The sequence below is a fragment of the Schistocerca piceifrons genome, chromosome X, assembly GCF_021461385.2.
Source record: "Schistocerca piceifrons isolate TAMUIC-IGC-003096 chromosome X, iqSchPice1.1, whole genome shotgun sequence".
In the NCBI taxonomy this organism is placed as follows: domain Eukaryota; kingdom Metazoa; phylum Arthropoda; class Insecta; order Orthoptera; family Acrididae; genus Schistocerca; species Schistocerca piceifrons.
The window spans coordinates 308819349-308844859 of record NC_060149.1 but is presented as its reverse complement, the minus strand read 5'-3'; the positions used below and the strand labels follow the sequence as shown (position 1 = coordinate 308844859).

The 25511-nt window shown below is 38.0% G+C and overlaps 1 protein-coding gene across 3 annotated transcripts in view; it reads right to left on the bottom strand.

Annotated features, from left to right (window-relative positions):
* Positions 1–5052: 5052 nt before the first annotated feature.
* Positions 5053–25511, bottom strand: part of LOC124721791 (cell cycle checkpoint protein RAD17) — a 130409-nt gene continuing 109950 nt past the window's right edge. For all 3 annotated transcript variants that reach the window (XM_047246910.1, XM_047246909.1, XM_047246908.1), the window contains 3 exons: positions 18937–19049; positions 7672–7717; positions 5053–5387 (listed from right to left, as the gene is read on the bottom strand). In XM_047246910.1, coding sequence (XP_047102866.1) covers positions 5183–5387; positions 7672–7717; positions 18937–19049 — 364 coding nt within the window. In that variant the 3' untranslated portion in view covers positions 5053–5182. The remainder of the gene's footprint in view (positions 5388–7671; positions 7718–18936; positions 19050–25511) is intronic.

Genomic DNA, 25511 nt, shown 5'->3' with positions numbered 1-25511 from the left:
AGGAATAGGACTTCTCAGAAAGTGTTGTTGTGAATGTGGAAAACAGATTTGAACTGTTGTTACAGTTGGAAATTGATGAGACACAGGCAGGTGTAGGAATAGACAGGACACAATAAACTTCCACAGTGTTTGAGAAGTAAGAAGTCAGAAAAAGTTGTGAAGATGAAAAAATTTTTGTTGTTAGGTAGAGGTGTTGGCCAACTGTTACAGGACGAACTGGGGTCAGGTTACCACACCACAAGGTTTTTTTTTTTTTTTTTTTTTACCTAGAGCAAGTCTGGGTCAGGTGATAGAGGATGTAGGTTCACTTTACAAAGATTTCACAAAGGAAGACACCGTGGTAGTGGTGGGTGGGGTGGGCAACAACACAGAGAGGAACCCTAATTATTCAGTTTAGAGTGACCTGGTAAAGGTAGCTTCAGCAATGAGACATACAGGTGTGGGCTTTTGTCTGTCATGAGGCATCATGATCGGCCTCATTTAAACTCTCCTTTTAGGCGAGTTAATTTAGAGGCTGAATGGCTGCTTGGATCAGGTATGGGATCCCATATTGGTGTGGTTCCTGTTGACTATCAGTAGGTGGGACTATACTAGGCATGGCCTTCACCTCAACACGAAGGGAAGGGAAAACTGTCTGGGCTAATAGCAAATAACTTAATGGGGGCACAATCACATGTGGTATAGTACCAGTTGTTACACGTGACAGAACAGCAGTTTTTTGGGGGTAGGGAGGGCAGAAAGAAAAGATGTTTAAAGACAGGCTGAAAATGACATTCACATTGATAAAACAGTCATAAAGCAAATTTTAATCTACACAATTCAGGCAGACAGCCTCTGGTAAACATATGTTAAATGTCACAGGATTCAAGTTAGCTTCTTACTTCTGTACAGAAAATATGGAGAAAGGAAGAGTTGCCACATTTGTCAGAAACTATTTTGTTTTCAATAACACTGATATTAATAAATTTTGCTCACAGCTGCACTTAGAAGCTTGTGCAACTGACGTAGTATTTCATAATAAGTCCTTTATAATAGTAAGAACATAAAGATCACCTTTGGGAAATTTTAACCTCTTCATAAAGAACCTGGAAGCTCTATTGCCCCATCTCACAGTAAAAAACAAGGAAATAGTGTTGCTGGTGATTTTAACGAGGATTTACTGAAAAGCTCTGTCAGTGAAAAATTTTTGCAAGCAGTAACATTGTCATTCAATTTAGTTCCTACTGTGAACTTTGCAACCAGGATATGTAAATGCTCTGAGATTACTATTGATAATATCTTTGTAGAAAAACCTAGGGAAAAAAAGTCATATCACAAAACCAATAGTAAATGGGCTATATGATCATGACATACAGCCTCTTGGGTTAAATGTTGGAACTTGTCAGGATAAAACAATCTATTAAATCTGAGTATATGAGGGTAATAAATCAATTAAAAATTGAGAAATCAGAAAATTGTTCAAAGACATTAACTGCAAAGATGTTTACAATACTGCGGAGCGAAATGGAAAATACAAAGCATTCATTAATAAAGTTAGTTCTACTTTTGAAAACTGTTTTCCCCTAAACGTAACAAAACAAATCACAAAGAAGTCAAAAAATAACACCATGGACTACACAAGGAATAAGGATATCATGTGGGATGAGAAGGGGACTGTATCTACTATCTAGGAACAGCTCTGATGTTAGCTTCCTAATACATTACAAAGCATACTGCAAAGTATTGAAGCAAGTAACTCAGAAATTGAAGCAACTTTATTATGAAAAAAAGATAATCACAGCAGGCAACAAAATAAAAAAAAAAAACTGTATGGGATATAGTGAAGACTGAGACAGGTGGAGCCAAAAGAGAAGAGGGACAGATAGCTCTAAAAATAAATGAGACACTGGTAACAAGTGGATGTAGTGTTGCAAACCTCTTAAACAAGTACTTTATTTCTATTACTGACAACTTGGGATTATCAGGTTCAGCGAACAGTGCAATGGAGTGTCTGAGACCAGTCCTTCAAAAGAACTTCAGTAAAATGGAAACAACACTCACACCTGCCAAACAAGTAGTATCCATCATAAAATCCTTAAAATCTAAGTATTGTTGTGGCTATGATAACACATCAACAAAGTTAATCAAAGAGTGCTCATGCCAGTTGTCTATCTTAAGTTATTTGTGCACTTAGTCTCTTATCAGCGGAACATTTCCAGGCTGGCTAAAATATGCTGAAGTTAAGCCTTTCTACAAGAAAGGGGATAAAGAGATACCATGAAACTACTGACCAATTTCACTTTTGCCGGCTTTTTCAAAAATATTTGGAAAAGTTGTGTTCAAGTGTCTCCTTAAGCATCTGACTGCAAATAATACATTGTCCACGTCACAGTTTGGATTTCTTAAGGGTTCTGATATAGAGAAAGCCATTTACACTTACAGTGAGAATGTACTTAATTCATTAGATAATAAATTAAAGGCTAAGTTTGTTTTGTTTGCAGATGATACAAACACTGAAATAAGCAGCAAGTCAAGTACAGATTTAGAAATAGCTGACAATTAAATTTTCACCGACATTAATAAATGGTTTAAAGCTAATTCGCTGCCATTAAAGTTTGAAAAGACCCACAACATGCAGTTCAGAACCGGTAAGAAATTTCTTTCCAGCATTTGTACAGCATATGAAGACATGCAGATCGAAGAGGTAGACAGTTTACAGCATTAAATTTCTGGGATTACAACTCTATAGTGAATTCAGTTGGGAACAGCATACCACAGAATTGCTGAAGTGCCTAAAAAAGTCTGTATTTGCAGTGAGAATGATGTCAGGTGTAGGAGGTATAAAAAACTTGCATACTTTGCTTACTTTCATTCTATTATTTCATATGGGGTCATATTCTGCAGTAACTAAACAAACCGAGCAAAAGTTTTTGCATGCAAAAGCATGTAACAAGAATTGTTTGTGGTGTAAATTCAAGACCATCATGTAGAAACCAGTTCAACGAACTTTGTATTCTAACCACTGCTTATCAGAACATTTATTCCTTAATGAAATTTGTTGCAAGTAATATACTGTATCTCTGTTTCCAACCAATAGTTCAATACATAGTACTGATACCAGGAATAGGAACAATCTACATGAAGACCTAAAATCACTTGCCTTGGTCCAAAAAGGGATTCAAATTCAGGAATACATGTTTTCAATAAACTGCCAGCAACCATTAAAAACTTGGTTTCAGATAAAGAACAGTTTAAACAGAGTTTGAAAGATTTTTGGATAGGCTACTCCTCCTACTCTATAGATGAATATCTTAACAGGGACTGTTAGACCAGCTTAAGTAAAAATGTCTGTTAGATTTCAGTTTTGACAACACTTAGTCACAGCAGTCAAGGTTGAATATTTTGTGTATGATAAAGGTATTAAAAGTGCATAACAATGTTTCATTAATTTTACTAATTCTGTAAGTATTAGCAGTTCCAGTTTACTGTAATGTATTCACCTATTTTGACAATCTCCTGACAAATGATAAGGTAGTAAGTACTATATTCAAACGTTTTATGTTTTTTATGTTATACTTTGCGACATGTTCCACACACACGAGAATCATATCATTTTTTGGGGCTATGGAACAAAAACTTAATCTAATCTAACCTAAGCTGTCATGATCAATCCATGCAACAGATAACTTGCACGAATACTCTGAGAATCAACACTAATGAGGATAGGCAGCAACTCATCGTAAAGATGAAAAAACAAGATTTTTCCAGTTTTTTTCCCTTCAAATTTCCCTGATTTCCTTGACATGTTTGAAATTCCCTCATTTCCAGAACTTGTGGCAACCCTGATAATAGTGTTCCATAGTATGTCAGAAATAAGGGTTCAGTTTTTTTTAATTTATTTATTTTTTATTTCTTAACCACTGTGCCACACTCTTGAGCCATGACTACAACTGAAGACTTAATTCAAACCATCTTATTTGTGACTTTTTGTACGGTGAATCAATCATTGCATAACACAAATCCATTGGGATAAAAATAGGTCAGGTGTGGAAAGTCTTGCTGGAATGCACATAATTCAAGGAGTAAAAGTAACAAATCACTGAAAAGTAGAGGTTTTGAGTCACAGAAAGGCACATAAACAAGAACATGACACACACACACACACACACACACACACACACACACACACACACACACACACACACAAAAAAAAAAAAACATTTTCGAAGTTTGTATGTTTAAGCAGTTTAGAGTAACCATTGCAAATAAGTGCCAGTTTTGGCGACATTTCAACATAATTCTACACGATATATTTTTCTGTTAATTTTGTGTCTTCTTAGTAAAGATTACCATTGTTGTCTGTGATGAAAATATTGGTAATACTGTACATAAACAAATTCAGATATATGCTGTAAGGTGTAATATATAATTAGTTTTACAAGATACACACTTCATAACTGCAGTCTCTGTTTAAAACAAAAAACTACAAATTTTTTTCTGTATGTTATATTGGCATATTTTTAAGAACTCTGCGTAATGAAAGGCCAGTTTTTAAATAAATAAAGTATATCGTTTAATGAACAGAATATAAACTGGATGTCAAAAATCCTACTTTACATATCATATACACATATCACGACAGACTGACAGCAAGATCATATCACATAGACCAAGATAGACTGATAATGTTAATATCATGATTTTTAAATGGAAACATAAGTTATACTGATCAACTTGAATAAAAATAAAGAAGAATACTAGATAGACACCTGTGCAATGCTCAGCCTGCCTCTTTTAATTGTGGGCGGACAGAAGTAAAAATAATTTTTATGTAACGATAGCATCAAAATGATGAAAATTAATAACATACGAATAGAAAGTACATGCTGATTCAGGTTTTTTAATAGCAAATACTAGTTCTAATCTGAGACTGAACTGTAGCTTATTCTTGATTCAGATGTCATATATAGAGTTGTTTCAATGCTGAGAATTTAATAGCATTTGTTTTAACGATCCATCTCCACAACATGATGCAGTTTATCAGTTAACCATGGAATATATTAGTGGTTCCTGTATGTGTGACTATGCTACCTTTATTGAGCATTTTACATTATTACACTTCTTTCATACTTAGTAATACAGTTCTGCACTAAAAGGAGCGAGCCCCTGAAATGAAAGGAAGGAGCCACTGAAATGCTGCAACTCAGTCTGAATGAACTTCTTCAATTATGACTTCATCTTCCTCCGCCTCTGGTTCTTCCAACTGTTTCCTTTCTGCTTCTGTATTGGTTACCAGAGAAAAATTTCTTGCATTCTGTATTTTGTGACTTGCACTGTCCATCCTCTGAACACTCTTGTAAGTATGTTGCAATTCATACTCATTCTTCCATTGCTCCATTTGTAGAACACTAAAAATGAATGAAAAATTTGTTATACACAATTGATATAATTTTGCAGCATACAAATAACTCTACATACTGCTACAGTTAGGCCACTAATAGAATGTTACTGACAAAATCTATCACAGAAGCTCTCCTGCAAACCTTGCAGAACTAGCACTCCTGAAAGAAAGGATATTGCGGAGACATGGCATAGCGACAGTCTGGCTGATGTTTCCAGAATGAGATTTTCACTCTGCAGCAGAGTGTGCACTGATATGAAATTTCCTGGCAGGTTAAAACTGTGTGCCGGACCGAGACTCGAACTCGGGACCTTTGCCTTTTGCGGGCAAGTGCTCGCAAAGGTCTGGAGTTCGAGTCTCAGTCCGGCACACAGTTTTAACCACCCAGGAAATTTCACATCAGTGCACACTCCGCTGCAGAGTGAAAATCTCATTCAGGTATTATAATCTTTGAAGCCACAATGTGGCATCCCAGCAAACCAACATGACTTTTCATCTACCGACACGGAAGCAACTAGCTTTGTCTCCTAGTGCTCAGTGCAGTTGGTCTCCTAAGTTTAGCAAAGTGATTCACGTGGCGAGTCGCGACATATTAGGCGTCAAGCGAGGCACGTCCACTGTGGCCATAGCCTAAGAGACATTGCTACAAGAATGCATATAGTAAAGCTCACAGAGAAAATACATTAATGTCATTTAAAGGCAATGGTAATTAGAACTTGTGATGAAACAAGCTGGGATATTTTTATTTCTCCTCTTGTTCTGCCATCTGCCCACTTAAATTCGTTTTTTCAATTTTAACTACTTACCAATAACATACGTGAGTATAATCTGCATTTTCATACAAGAGAAAGGTTGGCTCTCACTTTTGAAGAATATAACACCAGATCTAGTTTTGTGCTTAGTTTTATGTATGTAATTGATTTTCTAATTCATTTTGACTATTCCTAGTTAGTATCTTTCACTGCAGGGCGAAATCAATAATTGTTTCATAACTTAAATTCTATTGTTGATGTATAAACAAATATAAATTCTGTACTAATTATAAACATTTGGGGGAACAACTTATTGTATTCTTAAAGGATCTATTTGGCTCTATTCGAAAATGTTAGCAAAGCCAGCCCTTAATTAATTCCAAAGAAATTAAAAGTTTCATCAAAAGTATTGTTTGCATAACTATATATGTTAATTTCATGATTTAAACAAATAATTCGGGTTAATCCTCGCAGTAGGAGAAACTATTAAAAAGAACCAATTTTCGATGTATTCAGTTAATTTAATGAGTTGAGTTTTAATTGTAATTTCTGTAAATTTAACTTCAAACAATGTGTAAGTCCAGTACCTATTATTGTGAGGATACATAAGGGCGCGGATTTTGATCAAGAGACAGTCAGTCCAGTACTTTTCTATTTTTCAAGAACTGTGAACTTTCTGGTTAGGTTTTTACTGCTCATACATGTTCAGTAGTAAACTATGGTAGCAGTATGTGAATGTTAGCCTGCAACCTATTAATGAGGCTTATCGAAAGTTAAACAATAGTGCACTGGTCATACAAATGTGTATATGGGGGGCTGTGAAAAATGAAAGTAAGCAACTGAGAAATGCAAATGTGCACCTGTTGGCTACACCATTTACAGTAGACAGTACTGCACTTCCACACCATATTGTTTCAGCCAGTACATTGACATCGAGGACGATCAACGAAGAAATAAAGAAGGTGAACATCGTCACAAACTATAGCAGAAAACACACAAATGATACATCAGCTGCAGGTCTACAAATCATCTTTTAAAAAAAGAAAATGAACCATGGAAAATCCAGGTTGGAATAATGACAATATTATGAAAAGGATAGATTGCTACTCGCCATATGATGGAGATGACTTCCAGACAGGCACAGCAAAAAGACTGTTAAACAAGTAAGCTATCAGCCAAAGCCTCGTCTTAAATTAAACAACATACACACAGACATTCATGCAAACACAACTCACACACATGACCACTTTGACCTTGACATCCAGAGACAGTGGTGATATGTTTGTGAGTTGCATTTGTGTGAATGTATGTGTGTACATTGTCTAATTCAGAAGAAGACATTTTGGCTGAAAGCTTACCTGTTTAGCAGTCTTTTTGTTGTGCCTGTCTGCAACTCAACAGCTCCACTATACGGTGAATAGCAATCTATCGTTTTCACAATACTGACTTTTAAAAAGAGACTTTCTTTAAAAATACAGCAGCACACAACGAACACTAACTGGACAAACAATTTTTCACACATTTAATAAGATTACTTACAAATGATGGTGATCATGTGTGTAGAATCCATGGCTACATTTTGGAACTGGAAAAAAAAAAAATAAAATAAAATAAAAACAAAGACATCATGAATGAACATATATTGCTGCAATTCAAATTGCTTTACACTGAACATCCAGAAGTTATTTACTAATATCATAGTGTGCACAATTCACGGAAAGGTGCCAAGCATATAAAAAGTTATGTGATCTATGGCTTCCCCAGTGTATTCCATACCCAAATCGCTGGATGGTGTCCATCAGATCAATGATGGTCTCAGTGATGCAGAGAGATTAGGATTTTATGCCTACACTGACAAACGTATCTAAGGTTCACGTTATCAACACTGTTGAGCTCTACCACATGAAGTGACCAAGGAATTTGCTTTCACACTCTCAGAGGACATAGCAATATTTATCTTACGAGCCGATAAGTTATCACAAAATGATACCTTATGAAACTGGTTCTGAAAAGTGCTCAAAAACAGGTTGCCATCCCATTGTGTTGAAGGGACTGTTTATGTACCTTTCCACACACCTAAGGGGCACACATTCCTAAGCAGTGTGCTAGTTAAGAAAACTAATCATGATGGGGTGTGCTGGAAGAGCCGCTGGTTGGTTCTAACATATTAACCCAAAAGCTAACGACTTCAGTAAATTTGAAATTATCTAATACCTCTTAATCGAGGAGGGTCTGGACTGGCAGGACCACGAGTTGCTCACAACCTTTGCTCGGCACCATACAGTGGCATGGAAAGACCGCTTCAATGGTGTGCTTGGCGGAAAAGAGGTGCCAAAATGGTCACGGATAGAATAGTAATAAATCAGCCTGGTAGTCTCGGTGTGCACTGCACTTCACAGCACTATTTGCACTGCACTGCACACAGTATTCCAATTGGGCGACCAGGCATCCAGAATTGGGCTTTGTACTCCTGTAGTCAGTAGCATCACCTCGAGAAGATGCAGCTCTGGAAGGCAGTGTGGAAAAAACGTGGTAGCACTCCTCTTATTGAATGGACCATGACAGGATGATGACTATGATGAGTGTGGCATAATAATTCTGCAGTTCACGCATACCCCAGCAAAATGCGGCAGACGGCAATGCGGGCCACATGACATTGCGCGGGCAAGCTGCTAAGAGCACGACCAGCGATGTTGCCTTGTTGGACTGAACCAAGAGACTGGTGGAGCAACAGTTCAGTGTGCCTAAAATCCAGAAAGTGTGGCCATCTAAGTTCTCCCTCTGGTGGAAGTGACCACCGAGTGTGCTGGAGGGCTGGTTTCCAGTCTATGAGCCTGTCATCTGCTGCTACCATGGAGGCAAGGAAAGGAGTTGCCACAGTATCATCAACAACATAGTCTTAATTTTTCTGTTTCCATAAATGTGAAATTTTCCTAGTTAAATGTCTGCCCCATAAAATAAAACCACAGTTTATACCCTTTAAGGAGATCGCACTAACTGTTAATCAAAAAACTTCTCTATCTAATGTGCTCATGTATTATCCACTTTTCCTATCTTTTATGTTAATATCTAAACTGTAACAGGTTTATATTTTAACATGTAGTAATGTCTGTTGCATACAGACGGATGTCATGCACCAGGCCACAGGTAGTCCATAGCTACCAATCCACGAGTACAAAATGTTTTGTCTCAATCAGTATTATTTTCAAGGCAGCCAGAGATGAGCCTTCAATGATTACACATGTAGGATGATGTAGAAAAACAGCCATGGTGGCAGCCATATACAGTTGGCAGCACTGGTGCACAGGGACCTTGAGCTGTAAACAATCTCACCATTCAGAATCATCAATTTGTGGAATGGTCAAGAATACGCTTTTGCCATAAAAATGTTTTACAAAAACAATGATACCATGAAAAGTACGTAGAGGGACTCCTGACATTTTTCCAACTTGTGTGTCACAGTCGAGTTCTCTTGAAAATGCAAAAAAAGCTCTGATTAAAAATTGTGAAGAGAAAAAAGAAACTGATAGGATGACCAAGAAGTGCTTGCACTGCACACAACATCAAAGTTGTATGTGTTTCAGTCTTACAGAGCCCACAATATTCAGTTTGTAAGCAAGTAGCTACGAGCGGAATGCCCCAAGACAGCATTTGCCGAATCCTACATTTTGATTTAAAATTGCATCCGTACAAACTGGAGATCATGAAACGACTGACCAAAAATGATTCACTGTTGTGATTAGCATTCTGCCAGAAATTATGACAAACATAAATAAAGACAATGTATTTTTGGACAAGCTGTGGAGCTCCTCCTACATCTTCATCTACATATACATCTAAATCTACATCTACATACATACATACACCACAAGCCACCATAATAAGTATGGTGAGTGGCAGGCACCTTGTAGTGTTACTGGTCACTTCTTTTCCTTTTCCACTAGCAAAGACAGTGAGAGAAAAACGGTTATCTATATGCCTCTGTATGAGCCCTAATTTTTCTGATCTTTGTTGTCCTTATGTAAAAGTATGTTGGTGGCAGTAGACTAATTCTGCAGTCAGTTTCAAATGCCGTGTGTCTAAATTTTCTCAATAGTTTTCCATGAAAAGAACAACATCTTCCCTCAAGGGATTTCCACTTGAGTTCATGAAGCATCTTTCTGATACTCACATGTTGATTGAACGTACCAAGGCAGTCTGCCTTTGAATTGTTTCGATGTCGTCTTTTAATCCAACCTCGTGGGGATCCCAAACAATCGAGCAGTGCTCTAGAATGAGGCAAAGTAGTGTCCTATACATGATCTTGTTTACATATTGGCCACACTCTCCTAAAATTCTCCCAATTAACTGAAGTCGACCATTCACCTTTCCCACTACCCTCCTTACACGCTCAGTACAATGTTATACCTGGATATTTAATTGACATGACTGTGTCATGCAGTACACTGCTAACATTGTATTCAAATATTACATCACTGTTTTTCCTACAACCTATTCCATAAGCTAAAACCTTCATTCACAGTCTGCAATGGGGCAGTGCATCAAATGCTTTCTGCAAATCTAGGAATATGGAATCCGCCTGTTGCCCTTTGTCCACAGTTCATAGGTCATCATGTAAGGAGATGGTAAGCTGAGTTTTACATGAGCAATGCATTCTAAAACTGTGCTGGTTATTGGACAGAAGCTTTTCCCTCTCAAGGAAATTTACTATATTTTATCTTATAATATGTTCAAGAATTCTGCAGCAAACTGATGGTAAAGCTATTGGTCTGTAATTGTGAAGGTCTGTTCTTTTACCCTTCTTACATACAGGGGTCACCTGTGCTTTTTTCCAGTCACTTGCAATAAATGCAAGATAAGTAAGGAAGCTTCTTGATTCTTACGCAAAATGTACATTGGCAGCAGTACAATAATTCTGGATGTCAGATGAGGGCCATTTTCATTTCACAGGTTACGTGAATAAGCAGAACTACAGTTAGTAGGCAGACAGCAACCCTAATTAAGTTCATGAATGCTCTTCACAAGTCAGTAAGGTAACAGTATGGAGAGTAGTTTCATCACACGAAGTCATCAGACCTTACTTTTTCGAAAATAATGAGTGGATCACAGTGACGGTCACTTTGGTTTGGTAAGATCAGATGTTGCAACTTTTTGATGAACCTACAGTGAAAAATAATCCACAACTTCACATAACTTGATTTCAACGAGACGGTGTGACATCGCACACTGCAAGGTATTGAATTGCAGCTGTGTGGGAATGGTCCGGTAACCATGTCATTTCAAGATTTGTTGGCATTATCTGGCCCACAAGATTATTAAAATTGTCTATTTGTGATTTTTTCTTGTGGGGCTACCTTAAGAATCAGGTGTATGTGACTCAGCCAAGAACACTGGATGAATTTCAACAAAGAATTCAAGATGAAATTCATGGTATCCCAGCTGCAATATTTCAGCACTCAATGAGGAACTCAAGAGCTGATTGGAAGAATGTACACACACAGGAAGATGCCATCTACAAAACATAATTCTCAAACACTGAAAATTTTCATTACTGTCTCTTAAAAGACAAGTTTTAGTGGTTCAATTACTACCAATTTTTAATTGAATTTTTTCTATTTTTATTGGGTGTCTCAAAATCCCCATTTTTCTCTGTCACCCAACATAGTAACACAATTACTATGTTAACTGTTAATCAGTTTGCTCATCTGGTCAGTTAGCACCCAGATTTAAGTCTGTACAGTTCTGTGTAAGTCAGCATATTTGATTGCAATCTCTTGCTAGGTAATTATTGATTAATGAGTGATGTAAGTTTCCTGATCTACGAAATGAAACATGAAAACTAAAGAACAGCTAGTCTGATACTCATGCTGTTGCAGATGATGATGATGATGATGATGATGATGATGATGATGATGGTGATTCTGACAATGACAACAGACTATATAAATCTGGAAATCCACTCCCATGATGATGTATGGCATTCATTCAACAAATACTTCAAATTATTTTTCAATTTGTGAATGACTGTTCACAGGTCTGTCAGCTTACAAGGTGACAACTGAATTTTGCATTATTGCCTTCAGTGCTGAAATTCTGTGACTTTTTATGAAATAAGGTAATTACCGGTTATACTTAATTTTAAATTTGTGGGAAAACCTTAAAAAAGGAATATGAAGATTCACCTAGAACCGCGGATGGGTCAGTTCTGACCCCTCTGCTGCAGCCTCTATAATAATCGCAGTTTTCATATAGCTTCATGTTTAATGGTACATTGTGTTTGGTTAACAATCACAATACTCCATTCTATCTCTTTGCCCGATGACAAAATTCTGAGACACATTGTAATGGGTTCAGATGATTGGACTATGAACACTGAAGAACTGAAAGCTTTTATAGCTGTATTGTACGTCCATGGTGCTACAGAAGTGAAGAGCTTTGAACTAGACACATTGTGGTCAATGAAGTTGGGAATTAATTTTGTGAAGTCAACAATTGCTTTTGACAGATCCAGAGAGATTATGCGTTATCTCAGATTTGACATTAGATCCATAAAATCAGAACAACTGAAGAAGATAAGTTTGCTGTGATATCAGAAATATGCTAAGACTTCATTGTGAACACACAATGTAGCTACTTACCGAATCCATATATAACAATCGACAAACGTCTGTTTCCTTCAAAGTTCCACTGCAGATTCACACAGTTCATGGCCTCAAAACCAGACAAATATGGGCAGAAGCATTGGACAGCAGTAGATAGAGACTCCAAATATATTGTGAATGCTTTCCCTTATCTAGGAAAGGATGACACTAGGTCGAGTGATGAGCATCTTGGCAATAATGTTCTGAAAAAGTTGATGCAACCTTAACTCAATAAAGGAAGAAATGTCCCATGTGACAATTTTTTCACCTACTTGGCTCTCTCTCGGCAAATGCTACAAGTCTAGTAAGCATCATAAATCGATCTTGCAGGAAAATCCCAGTCTGTATCAAGAAGGCAAAAGAAGTATTATACAGCACAGTATTGTTGAAGAAGAATGCTACCACACTGACAGTTTACCAGGGAAAGAGCAACAAAAATGTCCTGATTCTCAGCACTATGCATCCTTACATTAAAATTGAAGATGGTTTGAAAAAGAAGCCAGATACAGTTATGTTTTCTAACAGCTCTAAATATGGAGGGGACATGGTTGACCAAACAACTCACAAATACTCTATCAAAGCACCCTCGAGACATAGGCCTGTTCACACATTTTACAACGTGCTGAATTTGGCTGGGATAAATGCCTGGGTATTGTACAATGCTTTAAATGAGAAAAAGTTGAAGCACAGTGATTTCATACTGCAGCAGGCGGAGGAACTTGCTGAGAAGTATGCAGCAACCAGGAAGACTAGTACCTCTGTCACAGCCAAAGACGTTCTTGAGAGGCAAGAAAAGCGAACAAATTGCATTGTAAAGTCTAACTGTGAAGGAAACAAATCATTTGTAAAGTGTCCTACATGTAAGAAAATTGTCTGCAACAAATGTACATAAAAATAATAATAATTGTGCTCATTATGTGATGGTAGCCAGTAAAGGCAACCAACAAATGTAGACTTTTTAAAATAATAAATGATAAATTGTGGAAAGCTATTTTATTTTTGTCGATCCATTATAAGATTTCCAGCACTTCAAAGAATAGGTACAGTAGTAGCAACAACAAACTGCTGACACAGGATAATCAAAGGGAAAGATACACAGTCGTTAATGGTCCAGCTGCAATCCTAGGTACGTGCAAGTATCAGCTGTGTGAAATGAGCCTTGCACAGTTATTAATGATATGGAGTTATTAATGATACGGATACAGAAATGCATACAATGAGACAATATTTGCACATTAAAGTATTGAAATTGTAGGTTATGCAGAAATAATATTTTACAGATCATGACAGGATTTCATTTTTGATATTGCTGTCACATTCTGACAAGCACTGATGGAAAATTCAGTTAATATTTATTAAAACTTTCTTGAATTGACAAACCAAATATTCTTTTTCTGAGCTTATTATCCTTCCACACTAAAATACTGAAACGGAATAGACATTATTCTCCTTCAAGTACCAGGCTTCCTTGCAACGTCAAAGGCTTAGTTAAACACATTTTCCATGCCAAGATCTTAGAAAAATATGCAGCAGATCCATGTTAACAATGTTATGACAGTGATGTAATTATATCTGTCTCTAGGTCAAATATGAATATATTTGTTATGTGTGCATGTAAGTACATAAGTTTCCACAGTGTGTCAATCAAATTATGTGATTTTTACACTACTTATGACGTGCCACATGACGTGGACTAGCAAAATAGATATCTGTAGTAACTTTTACTTGTTTTTAATAATGAAGTAAGTATCGTGATAGGATTTGTCTTGGATGCTCAGTATCTTAGTATTGAGCATTCTTAGTACAATAGGTTGAGATGAGTACGGCTAAAAATTAAGGGAAATTGTTTCCAGAATGTATTTTGACTCTGCACCACAGTGTGTTCATATTTCAAACTCCTTGGCAGATTAAAGCTGTGTGCCAGATAGAGATTTAAACCTGTGGCCTTTGTCTTTCGCAGGTAAGTGCTCCACCTACCGAGCTATCCAAGCAAGACTCAACCTGCTATCACAGCTTTACTTCCACCAGTACATTATCTCCTACTTTCCAAACTTCACAAAAGTTGTCCTGCATACCACGCAGGACTGCACTACTGGAAGGATGGATCTTGTGGAGACACGACTTCACCAGAGCCTAGGCGATTGATTCCAGAATAAATTTTCAATCTGCACCAGAGTGTGCATCAATTTGAAAGTTTTGGGCATTCTCCTGATCTGCTCCAAGATTTAGGTTTTCTAATGGCAATTCTTTGTGTGGGTGTGTGTGCATGTCATTCCTGTCTTCAAGAAGGGTTGCGCAACACATGGACAATTTATAGACTGTTACTGTGAAGAAATTTCCAAAAATTCTCCAAAATAATCTTAAAACTCTTTAAAAATTTCAAAATGAATGAAAATTCTTTAAGGACACATTAGCTGTATACAGAGTCCTTTATTAGGCAACACAACTGGTTCCACACTATTATAGGAGCATCTTCAGATAATAATTGCTTTTCACTTCATAAGGCTAGAGAGAATTTACAATGTGCCAATTTACAAGTTGTAAACCAATTAACTGCATGATCATCAAATGGCTGAACGTGAAACTTATACACTGTCTGATGAATGTCAAGAGAGTCAAAACTCATGCTCCAACAAGTACCAAAGCAGTGTTATAACAGACTCATTGTCTAATAAGCTGACTCCTCATTAAATTTAGTCCTATTAAAACAGGAGTGCAGTAAGCACATACAAGATCTCTGCCAGGTAGATAAAGCCATAGTTAATATAGATCAATAATAAAACTGTGCTAAGACTGTGGTAACTGAGCTATGAAAGTTTAATGTGGTCATCAGGTGACAGGTTCTTGTACCAGGCTATTGAGAGTCCATCTTGTACTGTATCCATTACAATGGGCAGCTGTGACAGTCACATGGTAGAATAGATCATTGAGAAGTACTAACACGAACTCATGAATTGGTTTACAACTTGAACATTGGGATGTCATACACTCTCTCTAGCCTTATGAAGTGAAAAGCGATTATCAACTGAAGATGCACCTACAAACTGTGAAACCGGTTGTACTGCACAATAAAGAAACCTGTATATACCTAAAGTGGCCTTGAAGAATTTTCATTCATTTTCAAAAAAATTTTAAAGAATTTTTGGAAATTTCTTTACAGTTAAAAACATAAAATCTAATCTAAGGTTGCCTAACTACAAAATAGTCTGGCATAATTACAGGCTTATATTGTTGACATCAAGTGTTATGCCCAGGCACTGTGGCATTTTGGAGAACAAAAATCACCTTTATAAAAATCAGCATGGAGTCAGCAAATGGAGATCCTGCAAAACTCAGACTGCTCTATTCATCCATCAAAACCATGGCACAGTAGACATCAGCGCTCAGGTTGATGCCCTGTTCCTTGACTTCAGGAAGACATTTAATACAGTTATGAAAGAAGAAGAAGAAGAAGAAGAAGAAGAAGAAGAAGAAGAAGGAAAGATTCAAGCTTACCAAGTCCACTCCAGATTTGCGACTGGATTCAAGACTTACTTGTAGACAGAACTCAACATGTTGCTCTTAAAGGAACAAAATCAACAGATGTAAGGGTAACTTTGCAAGTACCCCAACAAAGTTTGATGGTACCATTGCTGTTCACAACATATGTAAATCATAGAGTTCAATGCATCAGAAGCTCTTTAAGGCTGATGATAATGATGATGTCGTGTGACTAGGGCCACCTGACGGTGTAGATCGTTCGCCGGGTGCAAATCTTTCGATTTGACGCCACTTCAGTGACTTGCGCATCGATGGGAATGAAACAATGATGATGATTAGGACAACACAACACCCAGTCCCTGAGTGGAGAAAATCTCCAACGCAGCCGTGAATCAAATCTGGGCCCTTTGGATTGACATTCTGTCGCACTGACCACTCTTTAAGGCTGTTCGCAGATAATGCAGTTGTCTGTGAGAAGGTAGCAATGCCAAAAAACAGTAATGATTTGCAGGACCTACAGAGGTTTGATAAATGGTGCAGGGACTGGCAGTTGATCCTGAATGTAAATAAATGTACGATATTGCACATATACAGGAAAAGAAATCCACTTCTGCACAACTACATTATTGATGAGAAATTGCTGGAAACAGTAATTACCGTAAAATATCTAGGACCTTAAGTGGAATGAATACATAAAACAAATAATAAAAGCAAACGCCACACAGATTCGTAGGAAGAATCTTAAGGAAATTTAATTCATCGACTACAGAAGTGGATTACAAGGCACTTGTTTGTCTAATTCTTGGGCATTGTTCATCAATCTGGGACCTTTGCCAGGTAATACTGCTAGAAGAGATAAGAAGATGTGGCGTCACCGCCGGACACCACACTTGCTAGGTGGTAGCCTTTAAATCGGCCGCGGTCCGTTAGTATACGTCGGACCCGCGTGTCGTCACTATCAGTTATTGCAGACCAAGCGCCGCCACATGGCAGATCTAGTCTAGAGAGATTCCCTAGCACTCGCCCCAGTGGTACAGCCAACTTTACTAGCGATGGGTCACTGTCTACATACACTCTCATTTGCAGAGACGACAGTTTAGCATAGCCTTCAGCTACGTCATTTGCTACGACCTAGCAAGGCGCCATATTCAGTTACTATGAATGTATTCTGGACAGATAATATTGTGAATCGTGTACCGTCAAGAGCGACATTCATCATTAATGGATTAAAGTTAAGTATCAAACTAATTATGCCCGCTTTCTGAATTCTAATTCCTTGTCACGTTCCAGACCTCGCGTCAGTATAGTCCTTCCCTCCTCACGCCAGCCTGCACAAGCTAAAACGCGTGTATTTCGGCCTCCAATAGTAACACGGTGTTGGCTCTTCTGCCAACACAACAGAAGATGCAGCAGATAGTAACACATTTCATCACGGGATCATTTAGTCAGTGCAAGAATATTACGGAGAGTCTCAACAAACTTCATTAGCAGACACTACAAGAGAGGTGTTGGCCATCACGGAGAGCTTTATTACTGAAACTTCGAGATGGCACTTTCTGGGAAGAGTCGGACAACATATTACTTTCCCCACATATACTTCACGAAATGATCATCTGAAAACTGCATCACGTACAAAGAATGAGTACATCTAAAAAATAAGGTGCCTTGGCTGTTGGTGAAACATTTGCCACCTTCTAGGTGTTTCAATCATTATGATAAAACTCACAGAATACCACAGAAATCTTTCAATTGAAATTTGCATTTGTAAAATGTGACATATCACTCAAATATGACAGGAGTTCATACAGTACGGAATGAGGAAACTGACTGAGTGCTCATTGCCTAGCTGCGCAGCTGCCTACTGTGCATCCCTGGCCCAAAGGCCATCAATGCTGTCATGGACTATAGTGGGTTTAATGTGGACAGAGTTGTGGATGGAGTCATCAGAGAGGTGGAGGCCAACACCCAGGAAGGTGGTGCATTGGGTTGGGGAGGACGAGGTGAAGTGGATGGGAGAACAGGTGTTGAGGTTGTGAAGGAAACCAGACTACAGGTTAGGAGTTTTGGGAGAACAGGAAGGTCTCCTCTAGATAGCCCATAAACAGGTTGGCAATGAGGGTATCATGTGAGTGTCCATTGCGGTGCTGCAGACTTATTTCTAAACCTTCCTGTCAAAGGAGAAGTAGTTATGGGGTATATAAGGAATGAGGTGGTAGGTTTGGAATCTACAGGACGTCAGGAGAGGTAGTGTTTGATAGCGGCAAGGCCATGGGCACTAGGGATGTTAGTGTAGAGCGCATCAACAGTGACATGTAGGGATCCAGGAGGTAAAAGGGTGAGGATGATGGAAAGTCGGTGAAGGAAGTGGTTAGTATTTTTGATGTGGGAGGCTAGGTTTCAGGCAATTGGTTAGATGTGTTGGTCAATAGTAGCGAAATTACTTCAGTGGGAACACAAGAGCCAGCTACAATGGCATGTCCATGATTGTCGGGTTTGTGGATTTTGGGGAGCACGTAGAAGGTGGGTGTGCGGGTAAAAATCATCATTATGTTACTATCTAATAACATTTTTTACACACACACACACACACACACACACACACACACACACACACACACACACACACACACACACACACACACACACACACACACATTCACATTCTCTTTAACTGTAAACTTACCTTTCATAGAACAGTACTGAAAAAATTTCATCATGTACGGGATAATTTCAGTACACAGTATCACCTCAGACAGATTTGCAAACAAGAGTTGAGTTTTCCGTATATTCCAAAGCCTGAAAAAAGTACAAATGATCACAAAAAATATTAAGAGAAACTTTATTTCTATGCGAAAATCAATGGATTTTTTACTACATATGGTAATAACTTTCCGAGAAATAACGTAAGAAACCAAGCTTATAGTTCAACATTCAATTAATCACAAGGCCACTCTAGACCCCCAGTTTCTGAGAAAATCCATGTTAAAGTTTTAAGTGTACATCTTATATCAATAATGTTAATTATGTTCCCAACAAGCGAGTGCAGTTCATGGGCTAAGGCTCACGACTACCACATTGTCAGTAAGGATTCAAACCCTTTACGTATTTATTTATTTATTTATTTCAATTTCATCATACAGAGTATCATTTAAGGTACGTCATTAAAATTTATTAAAAATTGGTCATTTTCACTGTAGTAATTTCATTAATAAATCAGTAATTACAGCACACTTTCTTCAAATGTGTGTTCCATTTGTGATTCCTAGTAAAACTCCATATATTTAGAGAGCTCCAAAGATATCTCAATGATGGACAATTATTAGCAACCATGGAAGGATTCCAGACACAAACGAAAGTACTCACCCCTAATTTTGATCTTTCTTACGTAATTAATACTGATAATATCAGTTGCTAGTAGCAATTCACATACAATAGATACCTTGTGGAACATGAAGTGAACACTGATTTTAACAAAATTAATGATCCCTTCACAGTATAATATAACTGCACCAGGAAATATATTTCCTTACATTTTCTTATGTATGCAACAACCATCAGAAAAATTTATTCAGATTGTTCAAAAATGAGTTGACTAGTTGACTCAAAAATTTACTAAAACAGTTATTGTGGCCTGTAACAAATCAGGGAAGTTCATGAAAGAGCTTTCCATGAAGAGTTTTTAACATCCGTCATTCTTCCATACATGTGATGTGAGAAATTTCCTTACATCATTGACATGTAGAGAGGGCAGAGTGATCAGACAGTTTGTGATCAAATTTTTATAGATGAATTGTATGTATGCACCTGTACCATAAATATTAACCCACCCAAATGCACTCCACTTTGTTAACACTGTGATGTTTATTTTTACAGACAGATTAAAATTTTCACAAAAAAAAGGGGAAAAAAGAAAGAAATTCAAAATGCTCCTGACTTACTAAAGTGTCATAGAATACAAATATGTTCTTAAATTCTGCATCAATTTAGTGCACCTGTTTTCATAGGAATGGTCAGATAGGCATGGTTTGCATCACAGCTGATCGGAGAGGTACTATTTTTGAGTTTAAACAAACTGTGTCTTCTAGTATTGCTTCTGAAAAATCCATGGGCCTGCAAGTTGCTTCTGTGACAAATACCATCCACAATTCTGTTCTAGCACAGCAAGCGATGAAAGCGATAGTGAGCAAGACAACTCTGTACTCTATTCTATAACAAACAGAACACACATTTGAAGAATGTCTGCAGCAATGACTGATTTATTAACGAAACTATTATGGTGAAAATGACTATTTTTTAATAACTTTGGATGAAAAATACCATTTAATGACAATCTGCATGATGAAATAAAATGAATAAAAAATGAATGAATATATAAATAAATAAATAAATAAATAAATAAAGTACACAGGCAGGATTTGAAGCCACGTCACCAGCACGGTGGTCATAAACTTTAACTGCTGCACTATGATCACTTGCTTGAAACATTACTGAAGTTACAGGTACAGGAGGTACATTTAAAACTTCAGCATCAATTTCCTGAGTAACTAGAGCCGTCGCCCGAAAAGCTGTTAGCCAGATACCCAGGACAGGTCCCTCTAGGACATACCTAAGACTCATCAAAATTCGTGATTAAAAACTCTGATGGTCTCCTTGTCAGACTATATAAAGTATGTCACAGTCATCATATTGACTGGTTGCAAACAGAATCATTGTAACAGATAAACACAATGAGAAAAAAAATTTGTTTGCAAAACTAATGCAGTTTCCTCTTTCAGCACATTGATGGTAGGCAATGGAAACCTCGTAACTCCATTTGTCTGTGAAGATTCATATTCCAGTAACCAGTAATTCTATAAACAAAGAGAGATTTGAAAGTGCATGGATTTCTCTAATTTGTTAATAACTAGGTTTCTACTATACAGTTACAAATGTAGCAACTTTCTGTATCACTTTATATTTTTTTTAGTAAACTGTTTTTACTTTGCCTGCAAAATTTAACAAAATAGAGCTATGAGGTTTTCGTCACCTACCATCTATATGCACTTTCATTCATTTACAGTGACAGCCAAAACTGTGACATACATTTGCAGTGATACAAATCTAGAAAGAAAACCAGGCTAATATATTATAGGCAACATGTCTATAAATTATATGTATCCAGTAAACCATTTTAAGATACCAAAGCTCTTTAGTGATGTAATTAGATAAAATCCTTTAAACCTATGTGAAATGATAAACCACTGATAAATTTTTAGGACAAATTGAGACTTTCATTTGCCACTTTGCATATAACAACAAGCACAAGATAGACTCTCCACTGCAAGTAAGAAAGGGGTCGTTGAAGCTTGCCATGAAGGAATGACACTTGTTACTGCACAATTATAATACATGACTGATAGATGTTGCTTTCAATGAATAGAGTTTACATATTAGGATAATTACTAAGTGTTCAACATTAGGCAACGTGTACCAAAAAATTAAGGCCACATTCAAATGACCACTTGACAACTCATAGCAATTCCAGTAGATGGACTGTATATTCTACACATTGGAATATACTTTTTCTAATGATTCTACAATGAGAAAATAGTTGATTAAACCCAATATTGCACCATAAAAGGCATGTCTAACTAGTGGCTTCAAATGTAGTCAGACATAATGGGGAGAACATTTTACTGTAGGATTAAGACTTTACATTTGTAGTACCTACATTTGTAGTACCATTTGCAGAAACAGATATAATTAAAAAAAAAAAAAACACTTTTCTGCTGAATACCTATCACTATCAAGCAAATAAATTTATGGAAGAATAATAGACAGGTAGTTCATGTAGACTGGGACTAAACACAGTAATTGATGTTCTGTGTCACCATCTGTTATGTTTATCTGCATACTGTCCAACAAGATACTACATGATCTACATATTTCTTATCACGCATACATGAAGCAGAGATGGGTACAACATTGCTCAAGGTTGGTATGGTGGAGAAACCTTTACTCTTATTACAGTAATATGATTTTCCCTCCATTATGAGATGAAAGGTCAGTGGCTCTAAATGTACAAATGTACACAAATCCTTACAGTAACTCTGGGGTTCCATATAATATCAGAACACATGCTGTACCCCAGCTTGCTGATACGAGGGCAGTTCAATAAGTAATGCAACACATTTTTTTCTCAGCCAATTTTGGTTGAAAAATCCGGAAATTTCTTGTGGAATATTTTAAAACATTCCCGCTTCGTCTCGTATAGTTTCATTGACTTCCGACAGGTGGCAGCGCTGTACGGAGCTGTTAAAATGGCGTCTGTAACGGATGTGCGTTGCAAACAACGGGCAGCGATCGAGTTTCTTTTGGCGGAAAACCAGGGCATCTCAGATATTCATAGGCGCTTGCAGAATGTCTATGGTGATCTGGCAGTGGATAAAAGCACGGTGAGTCGTTGGGCAAAGCGTGTGTCATCATCGCCGCAAGGTCAAGCAAGACTGTCTGATCTCCCGCGTGCAGGCCGGCCGTGCACAGCTGTGACTCCTGCAATGGCGGAGCGTGCGAACACACTTGTTCAAGATGATCGACAGATCACCATCAAACAACTCAGAGCTCAACTTGACATCTCTGTTGGTAGTGCTGTCACAATTGTTCACCAGTTGGGATATTCAAAGGTTTGTTCCCGCTGGGTCCCTCGTTGTCTAACCGAACACCATAAAGAGCAAAGGAGAACCATCTGTGCGGAATTGCTTGCTCGTCATGTGGCTGAGGGTGACAATTTCTTGTCAAAGATTGTTACAGGCGATGAAACATGGGTTCATCACTTCGAACCTGAAACAAAACGGCAATCAATGGAGTGGCGCCACACCCGCTCCCCTACCAAGAAAAAGTTTAAAGCCATACGCTCAGCTGGTAAAGTCATGGTTACAGTCTTCTGGGACGCTGAAGGGGTTATTCTGTTCGATGTCCTTCCCCATGGTCAAACGATCAACTCTGAAGTGTATTGTGCTACTCTTCAGAAATTGAAGAAACGACTTCAGCGTGTTCGTAGGCACAAAAATCTGAATGAACTTCTCCTTCTTCATGACAACGCAAGACCTCACACAAGTCTTCGCACCCGAGAGGAGCTCACAAAACTTCAGTGGACTGTTCTTCCTCATGCACCCTACAGCCCCGATCTCGCACCGTCGGATTTCCATATGTTTGGCCCAATGAAGGACGCAATCCGTGGGAGGCACTACGCAGATGATGATGAAGTTATTGATGCAGTACGACGTTGGCTCCGACATCGACCAGTGGAATGGTACCGTGCAGGCATACAGGCCCTCATTTCAAGGTGGCGTAAGGCCGTAGCATTGAATGGAGAGTACGTTGAAAAATAGTGTTGTGTAGCTAAAAGATTGGGGAATAACCTGGTGTATTTCAATGCTGAATAAAACAACCCCTGTTTCAGAAAAAAAATGTGTTGCATTACTTATTGAACTGCCCTCGTAATACTAAGTACAGAACTGAAGTGATTACCAGCAACACATCTAAAAAGACTAACAATTCAGAAAGCAGTTACAGTCTCATACAAGCTCAACAATCCAAACTGTTTATATGAATTCACAAAACAGTCCATTTGTGACGTCAGCAGACCATTGCCTAAGATTGCGAGGTTATGTCAACGTATGCTATGGAGCTTATAGTGGGGAAGAATTGGTGCTGTTTGTCGTACTTAGCATTGAAACCCACAAATTACCTAATATCAATCCTCATCCTTTCCTGTTAAAATTGTTTCCTTGCCTCTGAATTTTTATGGACTCCCCGTACAACTTGGTGTAGTAAGCACCAAATGTTGCTAACACCATGGTGTCAGAGAAAAGAATTTGGTGGTTCCCTGGTCCCACTGCACGATATGCTACTGCTGATTTATCCATCTTGCCCAGGCAACAGTTGCTTTCGTGTTCCTTAGGGTGGGTGTTAATGTTCTTTTTGTGGCTCCTATGTACATTTGACCAAAAGTGCATGGGATTTTAAATACTACACTGTGGCACATGGCAGCTGTAGGTCCACTGCAGCGTCCAAATATTCACGCACCTTAAACCAACAGGAAGGGTGCAAGAATATTTGAACACTGTAAAGGACCTACGTCTGCCACTTGCCACAGCAGCAGTATATAAAATCCCTTGCACTTGCAGTCAAGTGTACATAGGAACCACAAGAAGAACATTAACACCCACCCTAAGGAACACGAAAGCAACTGTTGCCTGGGCGAGATGGATAAATCAGCAGTAGCATATCGTGCAGTGGGACCAGGGAACCACCAAATTCTTTTCTCTGACACTATGGTGTTAGCAACATTTAATCTTTACAACACTAAGACGTCCACAGTGGTCATAGAAATTCTAATGCACAGAAACAATTTTACCAGAAAAGAAGACGGATTGAAATTGGACAAATTGTGGACCTTAGTGATAAACGAAACAAGTAGTACCAGATCCTCCCCACTATAAGCTCCATTACATTGGCACAACTTCGCACTCTTCGGCAGGGGTCTGATGATGTTGCGAATGGCAGATGTGTGGATATATATGTAAACAGTTCAGTTTGCTGAGCTTGAAAGTGACTAATTTTTCTTAAGCTTTTAAAGCCTCTGTTGATGTCTAGAGCACTGGAAGATGAATGTTAGGTGGAGAATTGTGCCTCAGACCATGACCTAAATCCCTTAAAACAAATATCAGCAATAATGCAAATACTGGCCGTGAAAGCCTGCATTCTATGAAAAATCCGAAGATCACGACAAGCTTCAAACAACCAATAACTTTTTTATAAACCAAGTTGGTGTAACAACATGGCACAAGCATTGTTCTTTGAGAGATCAATGTTACAAACCCAGTGCTGGTCATTGAAATTGCTACACCTGAAGGGTGGCATGCAACAAATGTCAAAATGGCATGAACTGTCCTACATGCTTCGATATCAAAAGGTCATAATTTGACAGCAGAAGGATCACAAAGATTGTGGTTTATTGTTATATCATAAAGCTGTTTGCACTAGTCAGAATCTCAGGACTGTCCTGCAAATATGGAATCAATGGGTTCAGGACCACCACACTCAGTGACATACATTTTCTCAGTGGATGTGTGTCACTAGTACCTGGGAGAACCACACGTTGTGCACTCAGACATGCAGGATCATATCATCACATCACATACCTAAAATCAGAAAATGGGCTCGTTTGTACAAGATGAGAGTGTGTGAGCAAATCTGGAGCACAACGGATTGTCA